At 42.3% G+C, this 23,127-nt stretch overlaps 2 protein-coding genes across 2 annotated transcripts; one reads left to right on the top strand and one right to left on the bottom strand.

Moving 5' to 3' along the window:
* Window positions 1-326: 326 nt before the first annotated feature.
* On the top strand, window positions 327-18,905 carry kntc1 (kinetochore associated 1). Its single transcript, XM_037483322.2, has 62 exons — window positions 327-661; window positions 883-1,029; window positions 1,181-1,301; window positions 1,512-1,627; window positions 1,846-1,924; window positions 2,061-2,138; window positions 2,232-2,266; window positions 2,347-2,457; window positions 2,793-2,886; window positions 3,074-3,126; window positions 3,228-3,340; window positions 3,423-3,477; window positions 3,555-3,653; window positions 3,901-3,944; window positions 4,044-4,109; window positions 4,201-4,276; window positions 4,352-4,477; window positions 4,573-4,739; window positions 4,826-4,937; window positions 5,034-5,177; window positions 5,247-5,303; window positions 5,465-5,536; window positions 5,653-5,772; window positions 5,941-6,084; window positions 6,171-6,266; window positions 6,428-6,531; window positions 6,618-6,720; window positions 6,800-6,934; window positions 7,025-7,144; window positions 7,430-7,502; window positions 8,277-8,344; window positions 8,438-8,739; window positions 8,849-9,021; window positions 9,385-9,485; window positions 10,463-10,607; window positions 10,690-10,746; window positions 10,829-10,992; window positions 11,110-11,214; window positions 11,311-11,439; window positions 11,524-11,640; window positions 11,743-11,852; window positions 11,969-12,170; window positions 12,530-12,619; window positions 12,714-12,879; window positions 12,958-13,016; window positions 13,108-13,324; window positions 13,414-13,487; window positions 13,582-13,792; window positions 13,972-14,075; window positions 14,163-14,218; window positions 14,508-14,586; window positions 14,667-14,791; window positions 14,899-15,034; window positions 15,153-15,248; window positions 15,390-15,446; window positions 16,541-16,595; window positions 16,723-16,786; window positions 17,015-17,144; window positions 17,249-17,338; window positions 17,437-17,591; window positions 18,492-18,594; window positions 18,704-18,905. Exons 2-62 carry the CDS (start codon window positions 892-894, stop codon window positions 18,737-18,739), a joined length of 6,627 nt encoding a protein of 2,208 aa, XP_037339219.2. The 5' UTR covers window positions 327-661; window positions 883-891; the 3' UTR covers window positions 18,740-18,905.
* A 183-nt stretch (window positions 18,906-19,088) lies between these two features.
* LOC119225458 (hydroxycarboxylic acid receptor 2-like) lies at window positions 19,089-23,109 on the bottom strand. The gene has a single exon (XM_037483324.2). It carries the CDS (start codon window positions 20,853-20,855, stop codon window positions 19,881-19,883), a length of 975 nt encoding a protein of 324 aa, XP_037339221.2. The 5' UTR covers window positions 20,856-23,109; the 3' UTR covers window positions 19,089-19,880.
* Between the last annotated feature and the right edge of the window lie 18 nt (window positions 23,110-23,127).

Raw genomic sequence — 23,127 nt, 5'->3', positions numbered from 1 at the left:
ACACTAACAGTGCTGTAGCCCGCATAAAGAGGTGCAGCAAATACGTAGAAATGTATAGTGTAAATACATTGTAACCAATAAATTAAATAATGCGCAATTAAATAACAATCGATGGATAATCGATGTTTATCAATGTGACTAGGGCGCTTGATAAACTGTACTAATAGAAATTATTCTGGTGTTTGTTTTTCTTTTAAAGCAAACCCCCGATGAAAATAAATTAACTGATTTTTAAATCACTGCCGTAAGTTTAACAATAAAGTACGATCGCTTATGCTTAAAAGACCAAAACGTATCCAACCTGGCAACACCCAAACGATTTCCGGATGCCCCTTAAATGCCACGCCCCTCTGTTTGACGTGGGCTCGATCCCGAAATTCAGTCTGTCAGGCAGCACTTAAACGCTTTGTCATTTTAATGCTTACATTTGGATTACAAATGGATAGTATTAAAAGGTGGACTATGGTAGTTTTGGCAACTCCAAACAAAGCAGTGAGATCTATAACCAGCTGGGGACGGAAGTTCTGTCTGTTAGACAAAACCCAGGAGAAAGAGACCTACCGTACGTCACATCAACCCGCCAAATTCTAAAGCTGCGTCTGTAGGTTTGTGTCTCATCTCCGTGCTGTAACGTTAGCCCCGGGATTGTTTCAACGGAGAGGTGAGTTAATATCAGGCTACTAGCAACTGTAAATGTTAGCTGCACCTGTCAATGGTACCAGCAGGTCGTCTAAATGTCGGTGTGGCAAATCTCTGCTTAATAGTTTATGAGCGTAAAGATTAACAACGTCAGCTAGCATGGCTATTGTATCGCATTTCAACTCAACAGTTAAGACACGAGAGCATTTTTTTAGGTCAAAATAAACGGTCACACTTCCTCAGCTCGACGAAATGGCGACGTGGAGCGACGTTGAACTTCTGACCAACGAGGACACAAACACTGTCCGCCTCGGCAGTGTGTCAAAGGAGGAGAATGGAAGCGGCTTGTATCAGGTGGATACACTGGTCAAAATCTCCACGGCCAGTGAGGTGATTGATCCCGACATCCGCATTGCCTACAACACCTACAATAACTCGACACCTGCTCTTGCAGTCGATCCCCCGTTGCCATGGTACCGGACTAGTTTGTAGTGCATCCTACACAGGTTCAGTTCACCGATGGAAATGCTGGTTCCTACAGGTGCAGACGGATCCCCGTCTCTCCTCCTCCGGCGGCTCAAACTGGAACATTGTTGTTGCTGACAAGACGGTGATCCTGTTTGACCAGAGCTACCAGGCCGTCCTGCTGCTCCTTCATTTCGGTGGGTTGCTGGTCCGCTTGTGTCCTCTGAGATGACCCGAGAACAAAGCTGCCTGATGGGCAGTGCCCTCTATGTGTTGTGATTGCCTGTCAAATTCCAACCAAATTCAGTGTGAAGTCACAGGCTGAATTTTATCATCCTATTTTCAATCAATGCCATTTATCTGTACTCTTGAACTTCTCTATGAAAATACCTCAACTTTTTTTTCAGAAACAAATGTGGATGCCATCGATGTCTGCATGGAAGGACAGTTTTTGGTGGTCTGTGAAAGAAACGGAAACCTTAATTTGGTCTATGTTCCAACCAAAAAAATTCTTCTCACCACGGTATGAGGCTTTTGTGATATCTATAGTAATAGGACTCATAACAGTGTGGTCTCATAGTGAAGAAATACATAAGATATGATCACTGTGTCCAGCTTTAAATTGTTATAGTTTACATATTTCAACCACAACATTAGAAGGGAAATATTTAACATTGACAATCCTGAAAACAATGTGTTTCACTTGTGTACGCTAACATTTCTTGTTGTGTGGGTTTGCAGGCGTTGGTAGATAAACTATACAGTGAGGATAAGAAAACCTACCGCTATCTCATCATAGAAGAGAACAAGGCTTCGTTAGGTAAAAATCTTTGTGAATATGAGAAATCTTATGAGAAATAATGGAAACTTAAAAGGAATCTCTATCTCTAGATGTTTGATTGGGTTTTTATCTGAATCTTTAATGATTGTGTGTCACCAATTTCTGTCGTTCACAGGCATCTACCATGTGTTCCTTCTCGTAAAGGATGGATTTTTCCACATTACAAACCTTGCATTGGCAAAGATCGAGACAGGTATCCAGACATCATGTGCTTGAGACTAATTGTTTTTCTTGGTGCCATCCTATTGACACATTTATTTCTATTGACACATTTATTCTTACACAGCCATTGAAAATAAGGATTTGGGAGCTTTGAAAGAGGTTAGTTAAGGCAATAATAACGGCACAAAGTCACAGTTGTATTTTTTTATAGCAATAATTATCACTTTTTCTCACCTCAGCTGCAGTCTCTCATAAAGATAGACTTCTGCCCCACCAGTCAATACCATGACGAGGGCTGCAGTACCGCAGTGGCGTTCAATCTGGGTCCTGAAATCCACTTAATGATTGGGGTCAGTGTCTAAAGCTATTTATTTATCACCTGCAACTACCATTCATTGGTTAATTATGAATGAAAGTATAACGGAGGATAGAACTTTGGAATATTTGTTGCTTGTTTTCATCGGTCCTTTTTACACTATGCTGTTGCATGTCTAATTTTTCTGAACAACCAAATGAAGTATGTTTTCAGGCTAAAAATGGAACCTATGCTTACTATGATATTAAGACCCACTTTAAATTAAGCTTTTAAATAGTGTAAACAAAAGCTTTCTAAGAATGGTAGTTGATGATTACATAAAGCAACATGTATTTCTTAATTAAATTTATCACAGCATTATCTTCACAGGGGGATAAAGAAAGTATTGTGACTCACTGGATGATGGACCCTCATCAGGGCAAGATGTGCCTCGCTCACTCGATCAACAACAGCTTAATTCCAGGTAAGGTCCCGTCCCAATGTTTACTACATAGTTAAACTTCATGTTTTACCAGCCCAATATTTCATTTTTGAGGAAAACATCAGAGATAGAAACATAAACACTTAAAAAGTCAGAATGTCTTGATTTGATTTTGAAGAGAATTGTGTGAGTGTTGTTAAATACATTCTCCTTATATTTACTCTAAAAGGTGTTCGGAAGATGGTGGTTGTGGACAATCTCTTGTATATTCTTGACACCGAGGTGAGTTCAGTACGATCACCTGGAGCTGTTATATTGCATGTGGTTCATTCTGAGGCTTAATTAAGGACAATATGGATTTCTTGTGTTTCTCTTTGGTCTAGGATGCCCTGAGTCTCTGGGACCTACATTTCCTTGTCATGATTCACTGTTGGCAGGATCTTTCCATTCATGACTTTGAGCTCACTGCAGAATGTGGCTCCGTCTCCATGGTGTCGTATGTATCTCGTACCCTATCCGTAAATATACAGAAGAAAGTGCCTCAAACAAGGTCAAAAATTGAAATGTATGTGTTCCAGCCAAGACAAGGGAAGCATGAAGATGATCACACTAACAAAGCAAGACAAGAGTCAGGTAAAACTGCAGCTCCTTTTGAAGAAACCAGAAAAGATGATTATGTCAAGTCCTGCTCTGAACCTTTCATTTTTCAGATCAACTCACTGGAAATACGATTTCTTCCCTCCATGACTATTTGCTACTCTCTTGACGTCTCCTCAGTCTCCTGTCTTGTCCAGACAAAAATAAACATGGTAAATAATTAACGCTTTTACTCTTATAATATGGATGGACTATTTGTGGATGCTAATATGCCCACAAATATTTGTATTGTCTTTTCCACGTTACACAGACCAGAACAAGGCACATCAAAAAGTACATACAGGCATTTGGAAATGTTCCAAATAGAGATGTCAGTGGCATGATTTGTTGCTGGCCGTTACTGACTGAAAAATACAAAGCGCCCACATTTAACTCTGCTGTTGTATCCTCTGCTTTCAGGATACAATTTATTTAGTTGAGGGGATTTGTGAGAACCCAGAAAGGTAGGATGTGTTTCGATCTTCAGCCTGCACTTGAACAACATGGTGAGCGTTAAAACATATTTTTAATATTCATATTTCTCTTTTCTTTTCTCTATTAAGCAGTCGCGGAGAGCCCATTTCTGCTGTGGTGGTCCGATGCTTCACTGAGGCTTTGCCTGAGAACAGGTAGCAGACATTCACACATGAACTGCGCTTTGTGTCGTTTGTGCATATATATTTAATTTGACTTACTTGATTATTTTTTTTCTACTCCCAGACTTAGCAAACTTCTCCACAAACACATGTTTGAGGAAGCTGAAAAGTTTGCCATCACATTTGAACTGGATTTGGAGGTGAGTTTAAAAAATGCTAACGCACATTTCATTAGAATGTATTCCATTCAACTTCCAGTCCTTTGTTTGTTTCAGCTGGTGTACAAGGTGAAGCTTGACTTTGTGCTGGAGCAGCTGGCCTCTGCATCGGTGGGCGGCTATGGACAGGATGTGTGGTCCGAACTTGTGGAGGAGGCCAAGACCAACCTGATGAAGATCACAGTCGGTTATTTGGTCCAATCTCATTTCACGGTTGCAACATTGTTCATGACCTCAACCCCTCCAATAAAGGTTATTATTTTTTGCGCATTGCCTAGGATGAGCAGTATGTGGTGGAATACTGCCTCAAGGCTCCGTGGCCGACCTTTGAGACGGCAGAGAAGATCCTGAGCCACGCTGCCACGCGCTACTCCTCCTTACAGATCCAAGAGGCGCTGGCCCGACTGGCCACATTCTGCAGCCTGCACGGCCCTGACAACTTCAAGTAAGTCAAGGTTATCTTGTGTTGTACATGTTCAATCGTGGGATTTGTTCATAATGCACACTCGTATGTTATTCTGTCATCCATAGCGGCATTGCCTGGATTGAGTTTTTGAACAGCACCGACAATTTAGGAGAAATTCTGACCCACCTGAGAGAAGGAGACATGAAGGGTGCACAACTCATCTGGCTCCGATACGAGGTAGCGGACAGCTCGGTGCACTGCATGAGACCGAACTGGGAGAATTATTGTGGCGTCGGGCCAGTTGTGATGTTCTCCTTGTGTTGTTAATGACAGGGACAGATTGCAGCCCATTATGATGACAGCAAACTGGAAGCTGTGCTTCGTGCCATCCCAGAGGATCTGCCATCCCAAGACCTCTGTCCTTGGTTGAGGGCGGTTTTTGTTCCTTTTGTGAGGCGAGTGCTTCCAACAGGACAAGTAAGAATCATTACTTATTTCAAAATATGGAAATATGGTTTCAGTCGTAAGAGTTGTATGTGCCCGTAGAAAATCTTGGCGAGATGGCTGGAGCAGAGGACGCGGAACCTGGAGTTAACAGAAAAGGTAAAAAAAGAAGAAAGACCACTCTTCATCCTGGTGACATTAAACACTAAGTTAGGTAAAACCAGGCTGTTCTGGTCATTACCTATTTATTTCATAAAACATCACACATAGAAGAAGTTCATGAGTTGAGCCAATGATTGTAATGTGATCCGTTGTTCCAGGGTGCTTGGCCCCAGAACGGGTTGGACATGGCTGTGGTTGGACTTCCTTCTCTGTGGACCTGGTTGAAATCTGTAAGTCGGAAACGTTTTCTTTCATGTTGTTGTGCCTTCACCATCATATTTCATCAGTGGATGCTAACTGTAACTGAATTATTGTGACATCAAGTGGTTGGTGATCTTTTTTTCAGGATGATAATTATGGTGCAGAGGAAGTGGAGAACCTCAAGTCCCTGGTGTCCAACCTCCGTCGGCTCCTGGACCTCCAGCAGAAATACAACTGCAGACTTTCACTTTCTGTCTTTGAGAAGGTGTTTTGAGTTTCAAACAAGCTACTGAGACACTAAACCTGTATTTTATTAACCTGCAGGAACGTGTGAAGATAGCTTTCATTGAATTCATAATGAAATGAACAATATCTTACTTTTGAGTACGTTGTGGTGTTGCATTTGTGACCCGTGATCATTTCTCTTTGAAAGGGGAGTGTTCGCAACGTTGCGTTCTTCATGCTGGATAAAGTGCCGGCTCCTGAGCTGATTTCCACCACGGTGGAAAGCAGTGTCCTGCCGTATGCTAAAGAGCATGAGATTCCTTTCGATGAGTTACTTCTCCAGTACATCAAGGTAATTTTCAATGACGCCCTGGCCCACTGGGAACTGCCCCTTAATTTCTTGCTGGTTATAAATGGTTCTCCTCTCATCTCCGCTAGGATCTGCTGGAGCGCTGTAGTTCTCAGACTACAACTCTTTTCACTGAATGGGAAGCCAAAGCAGTGGCTGTGCAGGCTTGCATGACTGATCCTGACGTAAGTTTCTCTAGCACCATTAAACCTACAGTTCACCACGTGTTTAAAGGCTTGTGCCTCCAAAAGCTTGTGGGAAAAACGGGCATTACAGTGGCAGACAAACAAGAATCCCTAAAATAGTGAAACTATGTTTGTATCAGGATTTGTGTCTTTCCTTCCAGCTGATGGTGGATGCAGTGCTGGAGATAATGCAGAAAGCTGTTGTGCCCTGGAGTAATGTGGTAGAAAAACTTGTTCAACAGTACCTGGAGATGGATGGACCAAAGTATGATTTTTCTTTCTCAATTTAGTAAAATTTGGTAATATCATCAGTTTCTAATATAATTGTGTATTTACTGCTGTTTTCTGCAGACAAGGGCTTTTGAAGGAGAGTTACTGTCTGATGGAAATCAGGAAGCTCCTGAGGGGCTATGGCATCCGCAACTTCAACCTCTCTAACAGCACTCAAATTATGGTAATTTTGATCTAATTCATAATGTGACATTTGACTTGTATCATATGATCCTCCCGTCATGCACTGTATATCCCCTCAGACACTGATTAGATACATCCTGAAGCAAGACTTGCCAATGTCTTTACAAGACTCCCTCATATTAGCTGAGGCGTACAAACTTCCAACCTCGCAGATAAATTACTTGCATCTCATCCAGCTGATTGGCCACAGCAAGGTATGGTCATCCACATGGAAGTATGATGTATGAAATGCTTTTTTATGTTTCCATGTCATATTGATGGGAAGTCTTTCATGCTGCTTTCAGACGGAGGAAAGCATGACTGTCGTGAAGAGGCTGTCCTCTGAGGAGGCAGAATGCGTGATTATGCGTCTCACCTCCTGGGCCAGACTGCAGCTGGAGGACAAAGCCCACATATCCGATGAGGTGAGGGGAGAGATGATGTGGTGTGTCTAAAATATAACATCATTTTCTTTTTACACGCTTGTGTTCCCCGCTCAATTTTTTGGATGCAATTTCCAGACCTGCTGTTTAGATCAATCAATGCAATAAATCGCACCCCGAAGATCTGAACGTGATCGAACAGCATTATAGAGAGCATATCGTCCTTTTTACAAAACCTGTAAAAAAATGTTTTTTAAAAGGTGCAGAGTTGAACGTAGTCAGTTCTGACTGTTATTATATCTCAACCTTGTTTTCTGTCTTCCATAGCACAAGAAACACCAGATGGTCATAGCTCAAGTGATGGTGGAAGCTCTGAAATACTTGTACACGATCCAAAAACGTAAGTACGAACCTGAAACATGAGCAGCAAGATTCGACATATAACACAAACATGTAGTATGTGTCCATGGGCTGTTGTCAGCAAACACCAATCCTGCTGATGTGCTCTTGAGTAACTCAATGTATTCTTCTTAGTTCCAGCTATTACGCTCAAGGCTTCAAACTTGTGTTGCATGCTTTAGGAAAAGTTTACATGGAGAAAATATAATCCACTATATTAATCTGAAGACTATTTAAGGCCTGGAGTGTTTTGTGTCATGTGAAAATGTCTGTTTGTCACACGCCTGAGATGTTAGAGGGATGCAACCCAAAAAGGCTGTAAGAAGGAAAAACAAGAACTTCTTCAATACACTTAAACAAAGATTTTCTAGAACGTCTGCAGTTTCTCAAGAAAAATAAATAAAATAAGTCTGCAAGTGCACAAAGGAGGTCGTTCATCGCAGAGTAATAATAATAATAATAATCAGAGGGTTAATTAATCTATCCCTAGATAATAAAGAAAATGTTATCCAATCATTCTAGACTATAACGTACTATAAGCATCGATGATGATGCATTTTAAAAATGCACATTTTGAACTGAAGTTTCCTTGTGAATTCCAATCTGTAAATTGTGAGAGGAAAAATGAGAAAATATTGGTGAATTGAAAAAATTAACAAAATAAGAACAAATTGGGTTTAGAAGTGTAAATCTCTTCCTGCATGCAGCCCATGTATTGTATAATATTATATTGTATGTATATTATGTGTGTCACACCGGGCTTCTTCCTCTGCAGATGACACTCTTAAAAGCATGGAGTGTGAAAACAACCTCATCATGTTTAAGGCGATCGCCAACCTGCAGGTGAGTTTTGTTCATGGAATATTGCACGTGTTATTATCCCGTCTGATCTTTCATTACTTCTTTCACAACCAACCTCTTTGTTTGTTTATTCAGGAGGATTTTGATGTTTTCTTCACCCCCTCAAACTATGAGGATCCAAACATCCGAAAGCAAATCCAGGAGCATCACATCACGGCCTATGAAAACACGCATGGCCGCCGCTCATCTCGGGGCAAGGCCACGACGACTCCAGTGGTGGCCAACGACCCCGATGGCAAGATCAAGACCATCTCCACAGAAGCTGGCCTACGTCGTCTAGGAAGGCAGCTGCAGCGCACCGAACAGGAGCTCTGGTCCGACTTAGCGCTGCGAGCTCTCTGCGTGGGGAAGGTGGACAAGGCCCTCAAGATCCTCAGGTGTGTTAATCCTGAGGTGGTTTTTTTCTTCTTCTTTTTTTCACCCTTGAGTTCTTTGTGGATGCAGAATCTCATATGTTTTATTTGTCTTCTTCCTCCAAATGTTCAGCGAGCTGTATGAGCACCACTACAACACCTGCACAGGGAAGGTTTTGTTCACCGCCGCCAAGACGTTATGCCAGATGCTGGAGGCAGACGTGCCCATGGTGCTTCCTGAAGACATGGACTTGCCAGCAGTCATCCATGATCTTGCCTGCCAGGCTATCGCCACGTGCCATGCAGGTAAAAACGCAATGAAGCTCTGAAATCAGTGATTTTCACCAACATTTTGAATATATTGCGAGAATCTCCAAATTGTTTGAAGCAGTAATGTTTTGATATAGTTTCTTTTAATCTATACTCTGTAGGTAAGCGAGAACATTTAAGGGAACTAGTATTATGAGTTATTGATATACTGATGGTATTTTTGTGGGCCAAGTCTTCCTTTAAACCTAGTAAAAAGAAAGACACGTGACGAATCAAAAAGAATTAAAAAAATGTTTTTAAGATATTGACAATAGTTTAGCCGGTCTTGCTGAAGACGCTTCAGGACAACGTAGAGTGAAAGTAAAATTGTTCAAAATAAAATTTTAATGACGGTTGCAGATCTTCTCCTGGACTGTCTGGAGCTTTGCAAGTGCACACGGATAGCGATGGATGTCTATCATCAGTGTCAGTTATCGGACAACTATGGCTTCATAGCCAAGGTCGGTATCTTACCTGACTCTATAAAACAATCTTACTCTGGTTTATGCTTAATATGTTATACAATCCATTTTCTGCAAGTATTAACGTTATAAACTGTGAGACTACCAGGGCCCTGTTCCTCATACGTGGCTAACTGATGAGCAGCTCTCCGCCTCATTAAAGACTGAGCGATATCCGTTGGATTAACATTTTTGGCAGGAAGATCTCGTTAGATGATGATGCATTCTGTGAAGCCTGTTGCGAGCAGGTACATTTGACAAAATATATATTAACTGATTGGGGTGATGAGGGACTTAAAATCAGCCTCTACCTTTCCCCAACACAAGCATTTAACTTGTCTGCGACGCTTTGCTGGGCTTGTAGCCCTCGCAGCATGGCTGGTGTAAGATTTTGCCATGAATATATAATTCATGTTATTTTGTCTGTCCCAAAATTGCAAATTATCCCCTGTCCTGAAACCTTCACATTGGCACAAAAAAATGCCCCAAAAAATGAAAAACCCTGCGATGGGGAGAAAACCCCCCGAAAGAAACCCTTTGGAGAGCACTGCAGAGGATGATCCCTCTCACGAGAGGTACAGACTGCGATGGATGGCATGTGTATGAAAGCGTAGTCGTGCTTTTCGATTATCGACACTTCCCTTTTTGAAGTAGGACGTGCACGAACAATTCTCCTGATGACTGAAGTCTCGTTCAAATTAACGAGACTGTTTTAGAGCGAATCAACTTTTGAGGGAGCGAGAGCCTGACATCAATCATCGGGTTAATTTGAGCTGAATCGGACCACGTACAAGGAACGGGCCCAATGTGACATCTTTTGGACCCATTTTTCCTTCTGGTTTATTATTTTAAAGCAGGATTTAGACTTCTTGTTTTGTTTATAGTAGTTTGAATTAACAAACGTCTCTCCTTTACAGTTGTGAAATCAGCCAAGTCCGTATAATGCATGTGTGTATTTGAATTGTATAACGTCACAGGATTCGACTGCAGAGACAGACAAAGATCCACATTCTCAGTGGAGTTTCCAGGATGTTTTTACTGAAGACTGTATTGTTCTGGACCCAGTGTCTGTGCTTCCAGTCCAGTATGAAATTACCAACTGCTTACTGCCGGTTTCCCTGGGTAAGATGCTGAAATGAATCTATTCAATATATTTGCCATTTAATGATTAGATGGTCTAATCATCTTCGTCCCAATCTTGCAGAGACCAAACTGCACCCTCTGGACTGCTCCTGTCTGGCACACTGCTCATTTGAAGACGGTGTGTAGTTTATATTTAATTGTATCTTCTTAAATTTGTCTTTTTTTGGAAGTTGACCATGTCTTTACTGGCCCACATACAGGTTCAAACTACCTTCGGCCCCTCCTGGGTCCTCTGACCAACATGTTGCAGATGTTACAAGAGTGCAGTCAGCTGGAGCTGGCCCTCAGAGTGCTGGTCAACTCGTACGGCAGCTGCCTGCAGCACGTCACCTCTAATGTTATGGACATGAAGCTTAGTGTACAGGTATGGCTGCAACATATCTGATGAGTATCCGAATCCATTTTACGCCGCATTATAAGTCATACCTACTTCCCAGAGAGACAAAAACATGTAATATGTAACTGTAAACTCTTCTTTCAGCTGTATGATACCAAAGAACTTAAGAAGTACAATTTATGCTTAAATACTCTTCGAAAGACAACTACTTTGTCTCTGAATGCTGTTGCTGTGGCTCTCTTGAACAAGGTGAGTCTGCAGAGTCTGATATTCTGAGATGGTAGCTGCCGATATGCTGGGATTTAGTTCTTTTTCAAATCACTCTATTTTTATAATCAACTGCAGGTGTTCAACTGGAGGGTGGTTGATAGTGATTTGGCTCTTGGTCTCTGTACACTCCTCTCCGAAGCAGAAGTCTTCAAAATACTGTGGAAGGTTATTGACAACACCTGGCAAAACTACGACAAAATCTTGGTAAGCAATTTGGTTACTGTTCAGCTGTATTTTATCATCAAACCTTTTCTATTTTTGACAATGAGTATTTTTCGGTGGTTTCAGGCCGTAGCAAGGATTGGGGCTGATCTCTGCTGCTTGTATGGTGAGGCAGAGGAACAAGAGAAGTTTCTCTCTGTCATCACTGATGCTGAATGGGGCATTAAGCTTGGCAAAATGGAGGTGTGTGTGTGTGAGAAGCACTTGTGAAATAAGAAGTGAATGGAAATACAAGTCATGGTCACACTTGACATTTAACGTGACTTGTCGTCTGCCCGGCTGCAGATATCCATCCAGCCGGTGTTCCGTCAGCGGCCGGAGATGAAGAGCAGCCTGATCCCTGACTTGGTTAAAAACCGGAGAATCACTCCGGACATTATCCTCCAGTACTGCAGGTATTGTGCCCACTCCACAATGTCATGATCTTCAGTCTATATCAATGCGGTTCATTTACACTCATGGACAGTGTGTTATTTTCCTTCCTTTGCTCGCCTTCTGCTCCCATCTGCAGCACCTTCGGTCTGGATCCCGACAGTGTGATCAACCAGTACATCACCACCTTACTGCTGCTCCAGGAGGACGAGGAAGCTGCAGGTGACTCGGAGACGCAGCCTCTGGCTCACGCAAACGCACTGGAGCGAGTCCTGCAGATTATACCAATGTTGCGCAACACCAGCGAACTCACTGACAGTCTCTGTGCTGCTTTATACAAGGTTTGTACCTGGGAGGCAAACTAGCAGAGGAAGAACAAAGCCTGTTCCTTTCAACATAAGCTCCTGGTGTTGATTGTTTTTCAGCTCCTTTTACGAAGTGACATTTCAGATCATTTCTGGAAAACACCAAAAAGTAATACCAAAAAGCTTTTCATTCTGCAGCTTTTGAATGACAGCTGCCCTGTTGTTTTGCAAACAGAATACTTGACTTTTGCTCAGAATGACTAACATTGACTAGTATTTAGTAGCAGCGAGTCCAAACAACGACGAAAGGAATTTACTTTCATAGGTCATTACTTATTTGAATCCCAAACTGAATTCAAGCTGTTCACATAACTTGTAAAATGTACCTTGTACAGCTCAGCCCTTACAACTATGAGAGGATTGACGTAGTGCTGAAGATCATTGCGGCTGCAGACGAGAATGTGACGACCTTTTCAGTCTGTCAGGTAAAAAAAAACTGTACACTTCTTTTTTTATTTTTTTTAATCCATTCCTTCAAAATGTATTGTGCAGACTATCAACCAGGGTATCTGTCAACAGGCAATGGGCCTCCTTCAACATCTGAAGTCCTACAAGCGCGTCTCTCCTGCCTCAGATGTGGAGAACACCTATCTTCTAGAAAACAGTCAGCTTCCAAACCTGCTGTCCAACAGCAGACTGCCCTTCCACCTTCTCATGCAGACCAAACATTACTGGAAAATTATCTGTGAGTTAAAACTGTCAATATCAACAGTTAATGGTTGTGTTAAGAGCAAGGAAACTAAAATGTTTTTTCTGTGTTTAGCGCCCGAGCTCAGTGAGGAGAACTTCCCTACACTTCTTCTGATTAGCAAACTGATGAAGGTAACTCATCTAAAGAGGTCGACACAATAATCATGACAATGATTCACCCATAAAGTTTGACTTTTATTCAAATCATCCGGTCTCATTCCAGGTGAACCTGGACAAGTTGTACATGTCAGCAGCAAACCACGTGTTTGAGAAGAAGATGAAGCCTTTACTCTTGGAACAGAGGAAAAAGGGTCCAGGTCAAGTTTCCAATGGTGAGACTTTCAAGGTAGCGAAGACCATGATGAAGTACATCCACTGCATCCAGTGCCCTGAGTGGGCAGCGGCTACAGCCCACAAGATCACCCAGGAGCTGCCACCAGGTCCGACCGGCCGCTTAGACACCTCCACTTCACCACTTGTTTGTGTGTGTGTTTTATCAATGGTCTGAATGGTTCCCTGTTCTCTACAGGCCCTGAAAAGACACAGTCTCTGAGGTTCTGTTTGGCCCTCGGAGATGCCTGGCTGAGGGATCCAAAACTTGAGGTCAGCTACACAAATGATATTAAATATTAACATCACTTCTCTCACATGTCTGTTTAGTTTTTCCATAAAGCGATTAATTGCCATCTACTCGTAGGAGTCTGCGCGGGCCAGAGGGGAGACATTTCTGTCCAAGCTGAAACTGCAGTTCCAGCGCTCGGCTACTGAAAACATCCTGATTACAAGCCAGCTGAACAGCCCGGAGCATCTGAAGCTGACTGGGCTGCCCGCCAGGCTCATAGTGGCCCTGTATGAGCACAGCGGTGTGGAGCAGCGCTACAGGGAATCAGGAGGGCAGATTTATCCTGGTGAGCAGGCTGTGAAGAAGAGCTTCATGTGCTAAAGATGGCTACTGGTGATATCGCACATTGAATTGTTTTACTATCCGCTATAGATTATTTTTACTGTCTTGCGTCATAATGTAAGGAAAAAAAATGTTCTTCACCAGCCGGTTTTAATCCTAATTCAAGCATTTACCTCTGAGCAGACATACATGCAGTGGTGAAGGAAGTAGCCTCCATCAACAATGTGGATCTCCTGAAAATCCGTAACATGATGTTGGAAAAATGGATCTGCAAAACTGTCCCCAAGGTTGGTCTCAATGAGCTCACCTGCTTGCATTGTGTTTTATCACTGAGTCCGTTGTGTGGAAATTTAATTCAACTTTCTGCTATAAAGGGTATTGGCAATGAAGAGTGTGCCAGCAACATGGAGGAGGATCCGGACTTAATGAGGTAGAGTAATTGACGTTTTTTTTTTTTCTTCGGGGCAGCGTTTCGCCTGTTAGAAAAGGACGTTCATTAAAGTTCTTGCAAGGAGGAGCCGTGTATCTTGACGTGTGTCAAGTTGCATATATATTCTTAACCGAGTTTGTACCATCTATTTGTAAGTACATTTAATGTAATGTACAGCATGTAAAGATTACTTAGTGGAATGGTCTTGTCATTTTCTTTACACGTTTTGGCCACAAGGTGTAGCAGCAACCTTTAGCTTCTGTTAATTGGGTTCACTTCATGCACTCAGGGTGGTGTACATGCTGCAGGCTTACCCCATGGAGGATGCCGTCCGTCTCCTAAACCCTATCCTATCTGCCCAAACCTGGGTGAGTTTTGTCTTGCATTGAGTCAAAATTGGACAAAGTGTCCAGAGAAAGTGGCTAATGTCTGGGTTCCTCATCTGCAGCCCCTCAGTGCTTCTGGGCCTCGTCTGACCTTCTGCCATCGGACTCGTGCGCTTCTTTGTCTCGTCCGTCTTGCTGATTCAGCCACTCTGGAGGCTCAGTTGCAGATTCCCAAGACCAAAATTCAGTAATATAAAATCTCCTTCATAGTACCGATAAAGTAATTAATTTCAAACTCAATGTAAGGGGTGTGCATGACGTACTAATGTTTCTGTATTTTATTCTCCTGTGTAGATATTACCTGAAGTGCTACATCTTTGTCTCTCAACTGGAGGCATTAAACATCCCTTACACGGTGCAGTCCTTCCTCAGCAGCCCCAAAGAGGGCTTGGTTAAAGGGCTGTGGAAGAACCACAGTCATGAGCCGCAGGTATTTTCTAAATGAAAACCTTAAAAACTGCTTTAGCCAGTTACCTTATTTTAGATCCACCAAGTTAAAAATGTGGCACGAGCAGGCAGGAAAACTGCAGCCCCCTTTGTCCTTTCAGGCGGTGCGGCTGGTGGCCGACCTGTGCTTGGAGTATCGGGTGTACGACCCGCAGCTGTGGAACAGTCTTCTTCAGAAGCTGCTGGGCTTCAACTTGGTAAAAATATTTATATACATATAATAAATCTCTGTTTCAAGAAGTCTGTTTATATATGAAAAATGAATTGAACACAGAGTCACGGGCCACTCTGTTTTGAACTTTGAAAATAAAACCTACTTGTATGTTTTTTGCCTTCAGATCGGCCACCTCCAGAAGGTGCTGGAGGCTGTCGTGGCTGTGCCTGCTCTGTGGGAGGTAAAATCCAACTTGGGCCGTGTAACATTGAGAATACACAACATTCAAACAGACGTGAGAAATACTGTCCCATTCAAAATACCAGAAGTGAAACGGTTGAAATGCAACCCGTACCAGGCAATCAGACCCCTGATCTCGCTGTAGTCCAGCAAATTATCTCAATCTTCCATGAGATTTGTTGACTTTGTGATAAAAGCACCACATTTAGCGTGAATAAAGCCTAAGTACTAAGGCCATTTATTCTAGATGGTGAGATGGTTTTTCAGTGTAGAACTTGAACAGCTTGAGATATTTTGTCAATTTAGACCTCAAAATGAATGTATTTTGGCACAAGAAATTCAGTGGTTGGCCGATCAATATGGCTGCTGTTTTTAAGATCAAGAAAAAACGTTCAAAACTAGAGCGAGGAGGTCGACGCAGAGTGACAGACCAAAAAAAAGGTACCACCTGATTATTCTCGAGATTATGACCACATGCCTGAGCTCATTTGGTTTTTGCATGACATTATAAAAAGTTGTGGTTGTGAAAGGAAACCGGCTTTTTTCAACAAACCCTTTGAAGGCTCAACCATGAGGAGGCTGACCTCACCCGGGCTGCAGTTGAGCAACTGCTCAAAAACATATTGATCAGGGCCTGTAAAACCAACTTGGTGGTTCTTGCAGTCAGTGTTTTTGACTCTCCAGTAATGTTGCACGGTGTACCGGTACTAGAAAGGTGCCGCGCTACCCTTACGCTGAAAACGGTACGATTACTGGTGGAGTACTGGTACTTCATTAGAAAAGCACTCAGTGTTCCGCTGCCTGCCATCGACTGGGTGGGCGCTTTTAAAAACACAATCCGCACTGGTTCATCTCCGACCTGGAGATGGTGAGAGACGGCAGCCTGTAGCTGTGTTTGTTGGCTTGACAACAACTTTCCTAACCGTCAAACATCAAGGAGGTGCAACACAAGACAGCAAAGAAGTTACTGAATAGTCCAGCAGAAATATAAACATGCAAAATGACCTACAATTTCACTCGTGTGGGCCTATAGGATCATGAGGTATATTTGAGTTAAAGGTTAGCAGTAATTTTATCTACTTTATTTTCTTCCAGATTTCCAGTTTCTCCAGGACCTGGAGAAGCATGATACTGGCCCCCTTTGTTTCAGGTACTCAGGGAGGGTTCCCGTCCGTTGTCTTGAGGCGGAGCGATCTTTAATTGTACAGCGTTTCGGTGGAATCCTGTCAGTTTGCATCCTGAATGCTCCTCACGCTCTGACCTTTCCTTTTTGACAGCATCTGTTCCTCTGAGTCCTGATCAACAGGCAACTCTCTACAGGACTTTTGTTCTCCTCCTCAAGTATGTTGTACTGGTATTCAACCATTTACCAACCATGATGCATGGGGACCCAGCATGAACATGCAATACATGTCAATTTACGCTTTGACACCAAATCATTCTGTCATTCTCATTCTGACACTTCAGTCGGTTTCATGCACAAAGGTTTCATTTACTCAATTTGAAATTTGTTTGCCACAGAAACTGTGATAAACTGAGAAGATTTGATTCAAACGTCCTGCCACACAGGTGTCCTCTCCTGTTGAATCTGGACCTGATAGGAATTGCCAATCGCTTTGCACAGTTCAACCTGCCAGCCTTTGCCCTGGGAACACTCCTGCTCATCCCATGTGCCAATAAAAAGGCCCAGCAGATACATGTGAGCATCCTCGTGTACTGCTGTACAGCAGGGTCCATTTGGAAGATCTGTATGTATTAGGGCCTTAAAGCAAGGGCTTCTGTGTGTTTTCCTTGTGCTTCCAGGGCTTTCTGTCTGCGTGTAACCCCGTCGCTGTCCTGGAGCAGGTGGACGAGCTCATGAGCACCGGGGAATTAGCTGGAGTTCCCTCACAGGTTAGATATCAGTTCAAGTTTCAACACATAGAAGAGGAGCAACATTTCAGTTGTTTTCGTCTGTTCTATATGTCATATTTGCCTCTTTGGTTCTCCAGGTCAGGGAAACCGTGTTAACCTTCGTCAACCAAAGTGGACAACAGCAGAAACTTCTCAAGACCAAATACTTCAAGCATCTGAAGCAGCTCATTGTGTCGAGTGGCCGACCCAACCAGGTGAAAGACTTGGTGGAATACCTGATCAGTCAGAACTGGTGAGTTTGGGTTAGCGAACACCTTTCTGTAGGTTACATGCACACAACATAAGGTTTTAGAACACCTCAATTTCCACAGTTTTTATTGAAAATCGACAGTTTATTTTCATAATGTACTCTGAAACTAAAGCATAGAACCAATAAACAACTGGAGTCAAAAAATAAATCATGGAATCGTTTTTTTAACCAAATGTAATCTACATTTTGCAGATCTAACAGCCGAAAACACTTGTTCTTTCTACAATGGAAATCAAATATTGTGCAGAAAGTTCTCTTTCTTGCTTGCTTCTTCTACTGTTGAGCTTGAAGCTGTTGACTCTCAGAAACCTGCGTTGTGACTTTTGGGTCTGCCAGACCTCTTCCTGTCGGAGTGTCCTCCAGTGTCTGAATGTGATGGTGTAGGAAACTTCTCACTGTGGCTTTCTGTAAAGGAAAAACCTCCACTGTCAACAGTTATAATGGTCTGCCTGTCACTCATCAGGAGAGCAATATAGTACTTCCTGCAGAACAGCTGTGGGTTGTTAAACCATTACTTGTTCCTCAAAAAGGCCGTTATGTGCAATACGTTATGTTTCAGTTTTTGTTTAACGTCTGGCTGCTTACCTTAGTACCATTTCAGCTTATTCACTGGACCGTTCTAAAACTTTTGACTGGTAGTACAGAAGATATGATGAAAAGAAGTTAAATCAAACAAACAAGTTATTCATAAACATAAATGCAGCTAAAGTGACAGTTTTATGTCCCGTGAAGGCTCAGTCTGAGTTTTTTTGCTTTTTTAAAATTCTCTAAATAGCTGACGACTACCCGATGTTCCGACACTTTTGAACTATGATGACCAAAGCAGAAACGCACTGAAGGGTTTGACCGTTTCAAGTGTAAGACTTGTGTTCTTCTCTTCAGTCAGGACGATGCTGACTCAGTAGCTCGTGAGTACATGAAGCACCGAGAGCCACAGGGAGGGAAAACGCTCTCCAGCGGCTCAGCGCCACCGAGCTGCCTGAAGGTGAAGGGGCTTGACCTCTTGGATCCAGTTTAGTCTGGAGAAATACTTAATTAGTTGTGGAAAGAAAAAATCTGCGATCTTTAATTCTGTAATTTTTTTTATTTTTCAGGAGTTTCTCAACGTGCAAAATGGAGTGTCTGAATGAACAAACATTTCTGCAGCTGTATATATACATTCCTACCATGTCTCTAGTGAGATGCAGTATTTGCACAACTATACATGTTTCCATTGTGCAAGTAATGCTTGGAATAAATGCTTTTCATTATTCATTGTGCAGTGGAATTATTGAAGAGATCAATATGCAAAATAATGAATCACAATCATTCCAAGACTCTTGAATAAAATGTAATGTCTAAGATTAAATTATTAATATGCAAAATTTGTTCCATTAAAAAGACTACAACTTAAAAACCCATCTTGATGCCTGTATCAGATTGTTGTAAACACCTAAAAGGATTAAAATAAATAAAAGGTTCTGTTCACTTACTTACCGTGATAACTATTGCGTATCTTTTTCACCTTTCGTTAAACACACATATTTTGGGTGAGGAAGCATGCAAGCAAACCACCTTTTCTCTGCACCTCAAGCTCTCTGTCTTCTGCCCACAGGTGTGAACTAAGTCCACGATGCACAACTCGGCATTCTGTCATGGGGGAAAATTTGCTTAGTCAAGTTTCCGCTTATTTGTAAACGGTGAGATTGCACACAGATAGCAACAGGTTTGGAGAGTTGATATGTTCAAATAAATAAAAACAAGTTTCTGTTATTTAAGTTTATTAACTGCATGTAATAGTTTGAAGTCTGTTTCTGTATGCACCACATTTATATCCATATTCATTTTCTCAGGTTTGATCGGATATCACAAGTCTGCAGGTGTTAAAGTTATTCTTGTCATCGAGCTGCGTGTCCTTCTGTTCACTCAATCACACGAATCAAGTCTGTAAGAATGACCTATTTTTACCTTGTGTTACGGATTCAAACATGTTCTCTATCTATAGGTAATGAACAGGCCACCAACAACAATCCAAATCTTAGAAAATATATTCTCACCATCTTGTTTTTATTTTCATTTCTCACTGCAGTCTGCATGAATACAGTTTAACAATCAAAAGAGGAAGAAAATGAATGAACATTTTTTTATAGTAGCGCACACAACACTTTAACACTTGCATTTGAGAAGCAAAAATAGCATTTTGTATTTCCTTGGCACTTAAGAGGACAATTTTTCTCCACAATTGTAACCTGGGAAGCTGCGTCCATTTTGCAGGTTTCCATGGTTGGGGGGTCAGAGCTGGCTGAGCGACTGGGAGCCCGTTTCTCTGGTCTTCCTCTCCGTACTTTCAGCGGTGTCTGTTTGGGGCAGATGGAAAATCTTCCTGCAGACGTTCTTGAAGACGGAGCTGGAGAAGTAGTAAACGACCGGATCCAACATGCTGTTGAGGTAGGTCAGGCTGATGGTGAGGAAGAACCACACGGTCAGGTCTTCCAGAGCGCGGCAGGCTTCAGGTTCTGGGAGTTGGCTGACTAGCTGAGGCGTCCTGATCCAAATCAGCAGCTGCGTGACGTTGCTCGGGAGGAAGAGAACGACGAAGAGCACCGTCACCAAAATGGTCAACCAAAGAGCTTTTTTAATCCTTGCCTGCTGGGCCAACTGCCTCCTCCTCAGGTGGCTGCTGATGTGGAATGTACAGTAAAGAACCACAACCAGAGGCACGTAGAAGGAAAAGAGAAACTCAAACGTATGCCAGTTCAGATTATGCCGCATTTCAGTATCAACCCTGAAGCTCTCGCAGTGGGTTGTGTTGTTGTGTTCCAGAGTGAAGACATGGACCGTCATTGAGATGGTCAGCAGCCATATGGCCAGGGCTCCACACACGGCTCCGGAGATGGAGAGCGAGTTGACGCGATGATGGGGATGCACCACACGCATGTACCTGTCCAGGGCGATGGCCATCAAGAAGATGGTGCTCACGCTGCGGTTCAGTGCCAACATGAAGAGGCAGATGTTGCACATAGCGTCCCCAAACCTCCACTCCATGTCGGACATGTAGTAGACGGCACGGAAAGGCAAGGCCATGTTGAGCAGAAAATCAGCCATCGCCAGGTTGACGAGGAGCACCGTGCTGCTCTTCCACGGCCTGATGTGGAAGCAGAAGATCCAGACAGCCAAACCGTTCCCGAGGACTCCGAAAAGAAACTCTGTGAAGAGCATCGGCGGCAGGACACTGATCAGCAGGGTTCCATTGAAATGGCATTTCATGTTGACTTCAGTGCTGCCTCACCGACCTCCGGCCACAGAAATGAAACTGTGACAGATGTTCGCTTTCTTAGAAGAAAACCTCTAATATGAAAAAAGTGTTTCCGTTTTTTTTCTATTGACAGGAAGCCACGACGGTTCTGCTTTTCATCGTCATGTGTACCCAAGAATGCTATTTCTCCAGGTACCAAGAGGTCGGTTATTTACTGCCATTACTTTTTAGTTTCATCTATTTTGTTCTGTGTTCAATTTGAAAAGTGGCCTTACTGCCGCTTTGATCCTTCAGGTCAGGGATTCTACGTTAACCTTTGTCAGCCAAAGTGGACCCAACACTTCAAGCATATGGAGCATTCGTTCCAAGAGTCTAAAAATAAAAGAATGCTTCAAATATTAATACACAAAAAGAAAAAAAGAATTTAAAAACTTGCCTATTTCAGAGACGTTTTTTTCTGATTTTGTGTAATGAATAAAATAGGCTTAATTCCCTTCACATTTACCCTTCATTTCTACGAGTTTATATGACATACATTTGAGGTTGTTTTTTTTAGATCTTTATCATATGAATGACTTCCTTGTGTTATCCATTACACACTTCGTATTTCTGAACTGAGGCTCACACATCTGTCTCATGTCTGCAGGGGAGTTTTATGTCAAATAGGTCACTCTATTTATTGGGAATTACCATCTTTAATAAGGCCACTAACGACAAACAATGCTTTTTTTTACAGAAAATATATTCTCACTATTTTGTGTGTTTGTTTTAATGTGTACATGGTGAACAGGATAGTGATCAGCAGAGCTCCATTGAGATGTTGACTTTGGTGCTGATGTCACAGAAACGATACTGTGACATCTTTCGAGCATTTTTAGAAGTAAACCTCTAATCCAAAAAGTGTTTCTGTTTTTTATATTTACAGGAAGCCGACGGTTCTGCTTTTCTTCATTTACAAATCTCCAAGAATTCTATTTCTCCAGATACCGAGATGTTGGTTATGTACTGCTAAGGGAAGAACATTTAAGTCATCACTCTTGCTGATGGAAACCTAAAATAATTATAATTTCAGTGAAGGAATGTGAGAAGTCTGATATCATTTTATTTAGACATAATTTGAACGGACAATTCAAACAGAATGAATAAAGTAGAATAAATTCACATTGAGCATAAATTAGTCTTTCAGGCAGCAAAACGTGTGCAGCAACTATGAATGTTTTATTAAATTATACCATAGCCTTGCAAAGAGGAAGATCAGTGTGTAGATGGACTTGTACAGCACTTCTGGTTCTGTGTTGACATGTGATTGTTTGGTTAATCAGCTGCTTGCAGGAGGACTGATTTGTGTTTAAAGTGACGATCAATCAAATGTATCATTTGCACTGTTGTGCGTGTTCATAAATCACACAATTGCATTGGCATTTTATGGCATTTTAATCAATGCTTTATTTTAAAAAATGCTTTAGAAAAAATAAAAATGTTGGCCATAGCTTAGCAGAGCAGTGCATTGTTTGTAATTTGGTGATTGTGATGTTTTGGGTTGATTTGAAGGAATCGGCTCATTGATAAACATGACTTATTAGTCAAAGCCATCAGAGGACTGGACAGGGTTATGAGGGAGCTCAATGTGTCGCTCACACAATCCGTTTGTGAACCTCTACCGCCGCCTGCTGGAGGACATCTGAACCTTCCTTTGCTTTACTGATGCAAGTGTGCGTCGAACTATTCTCACGTGACTGATCATTTACTGTTATGTCACATGTTCACATGTCGGGCCTCCCACTCATGTATCAATGGATGGGAGTTTGGTTTGGTAGAAACTGGTTGACTGACTGTGTGTGTGTGTGTGTGTGTGTGTGTGTGTGTGTGTGTGTGTGTGTGTGTGTGTGTGTGTGTGTGTGTGTGTGTGTGTGTGTGTGTGTGTGTGTGTGTGTGTGTGTGTGTGTGCAAAAATGTGAAAAATGTGAAAGAGCCAGTTCAGCTAGCAGGGCGAACTCTTCCTTTTGTTCCTGTTGTATTCTTGTGAACAAAACACTGGTCCAACTCCACCCGCGTGGGAAACGTGATTTTCCAGTTCTACAACCTTGAAAACGTCTGCAATGCAGACACAAGGGTTAGTTTTCTTAATACACAACACCATTTAGAATGTCCGATTCTAGGATGTATTGCCTTTTTTAAAATATATTTTCGTCATTGAATAGATGTCTTTCTGAAGGTTTGGGTCGAAGCTGGGAAACAGATCAGAACCACCCCCCCCCCCCCCCAAAAAAAATAGCTATATTC

Source organism: Pungitius pungitius, chromosome 5, assembly GCF_949316345.1.
Source record: "Pungitius pungitius chromosome 5, fPunPun2.1, whole genome shotgun sequence".
NCBI lineage: Eukaryota > Metazoa > Chordata > Actinopteri > Perciformes > Gasterosteidae > Pungitius > Pungitius pungitius.
Note: the sequence above shows the minus strand (reverse complement) of the source record. Positions and strands in the feature narration are given on the sequence as shown.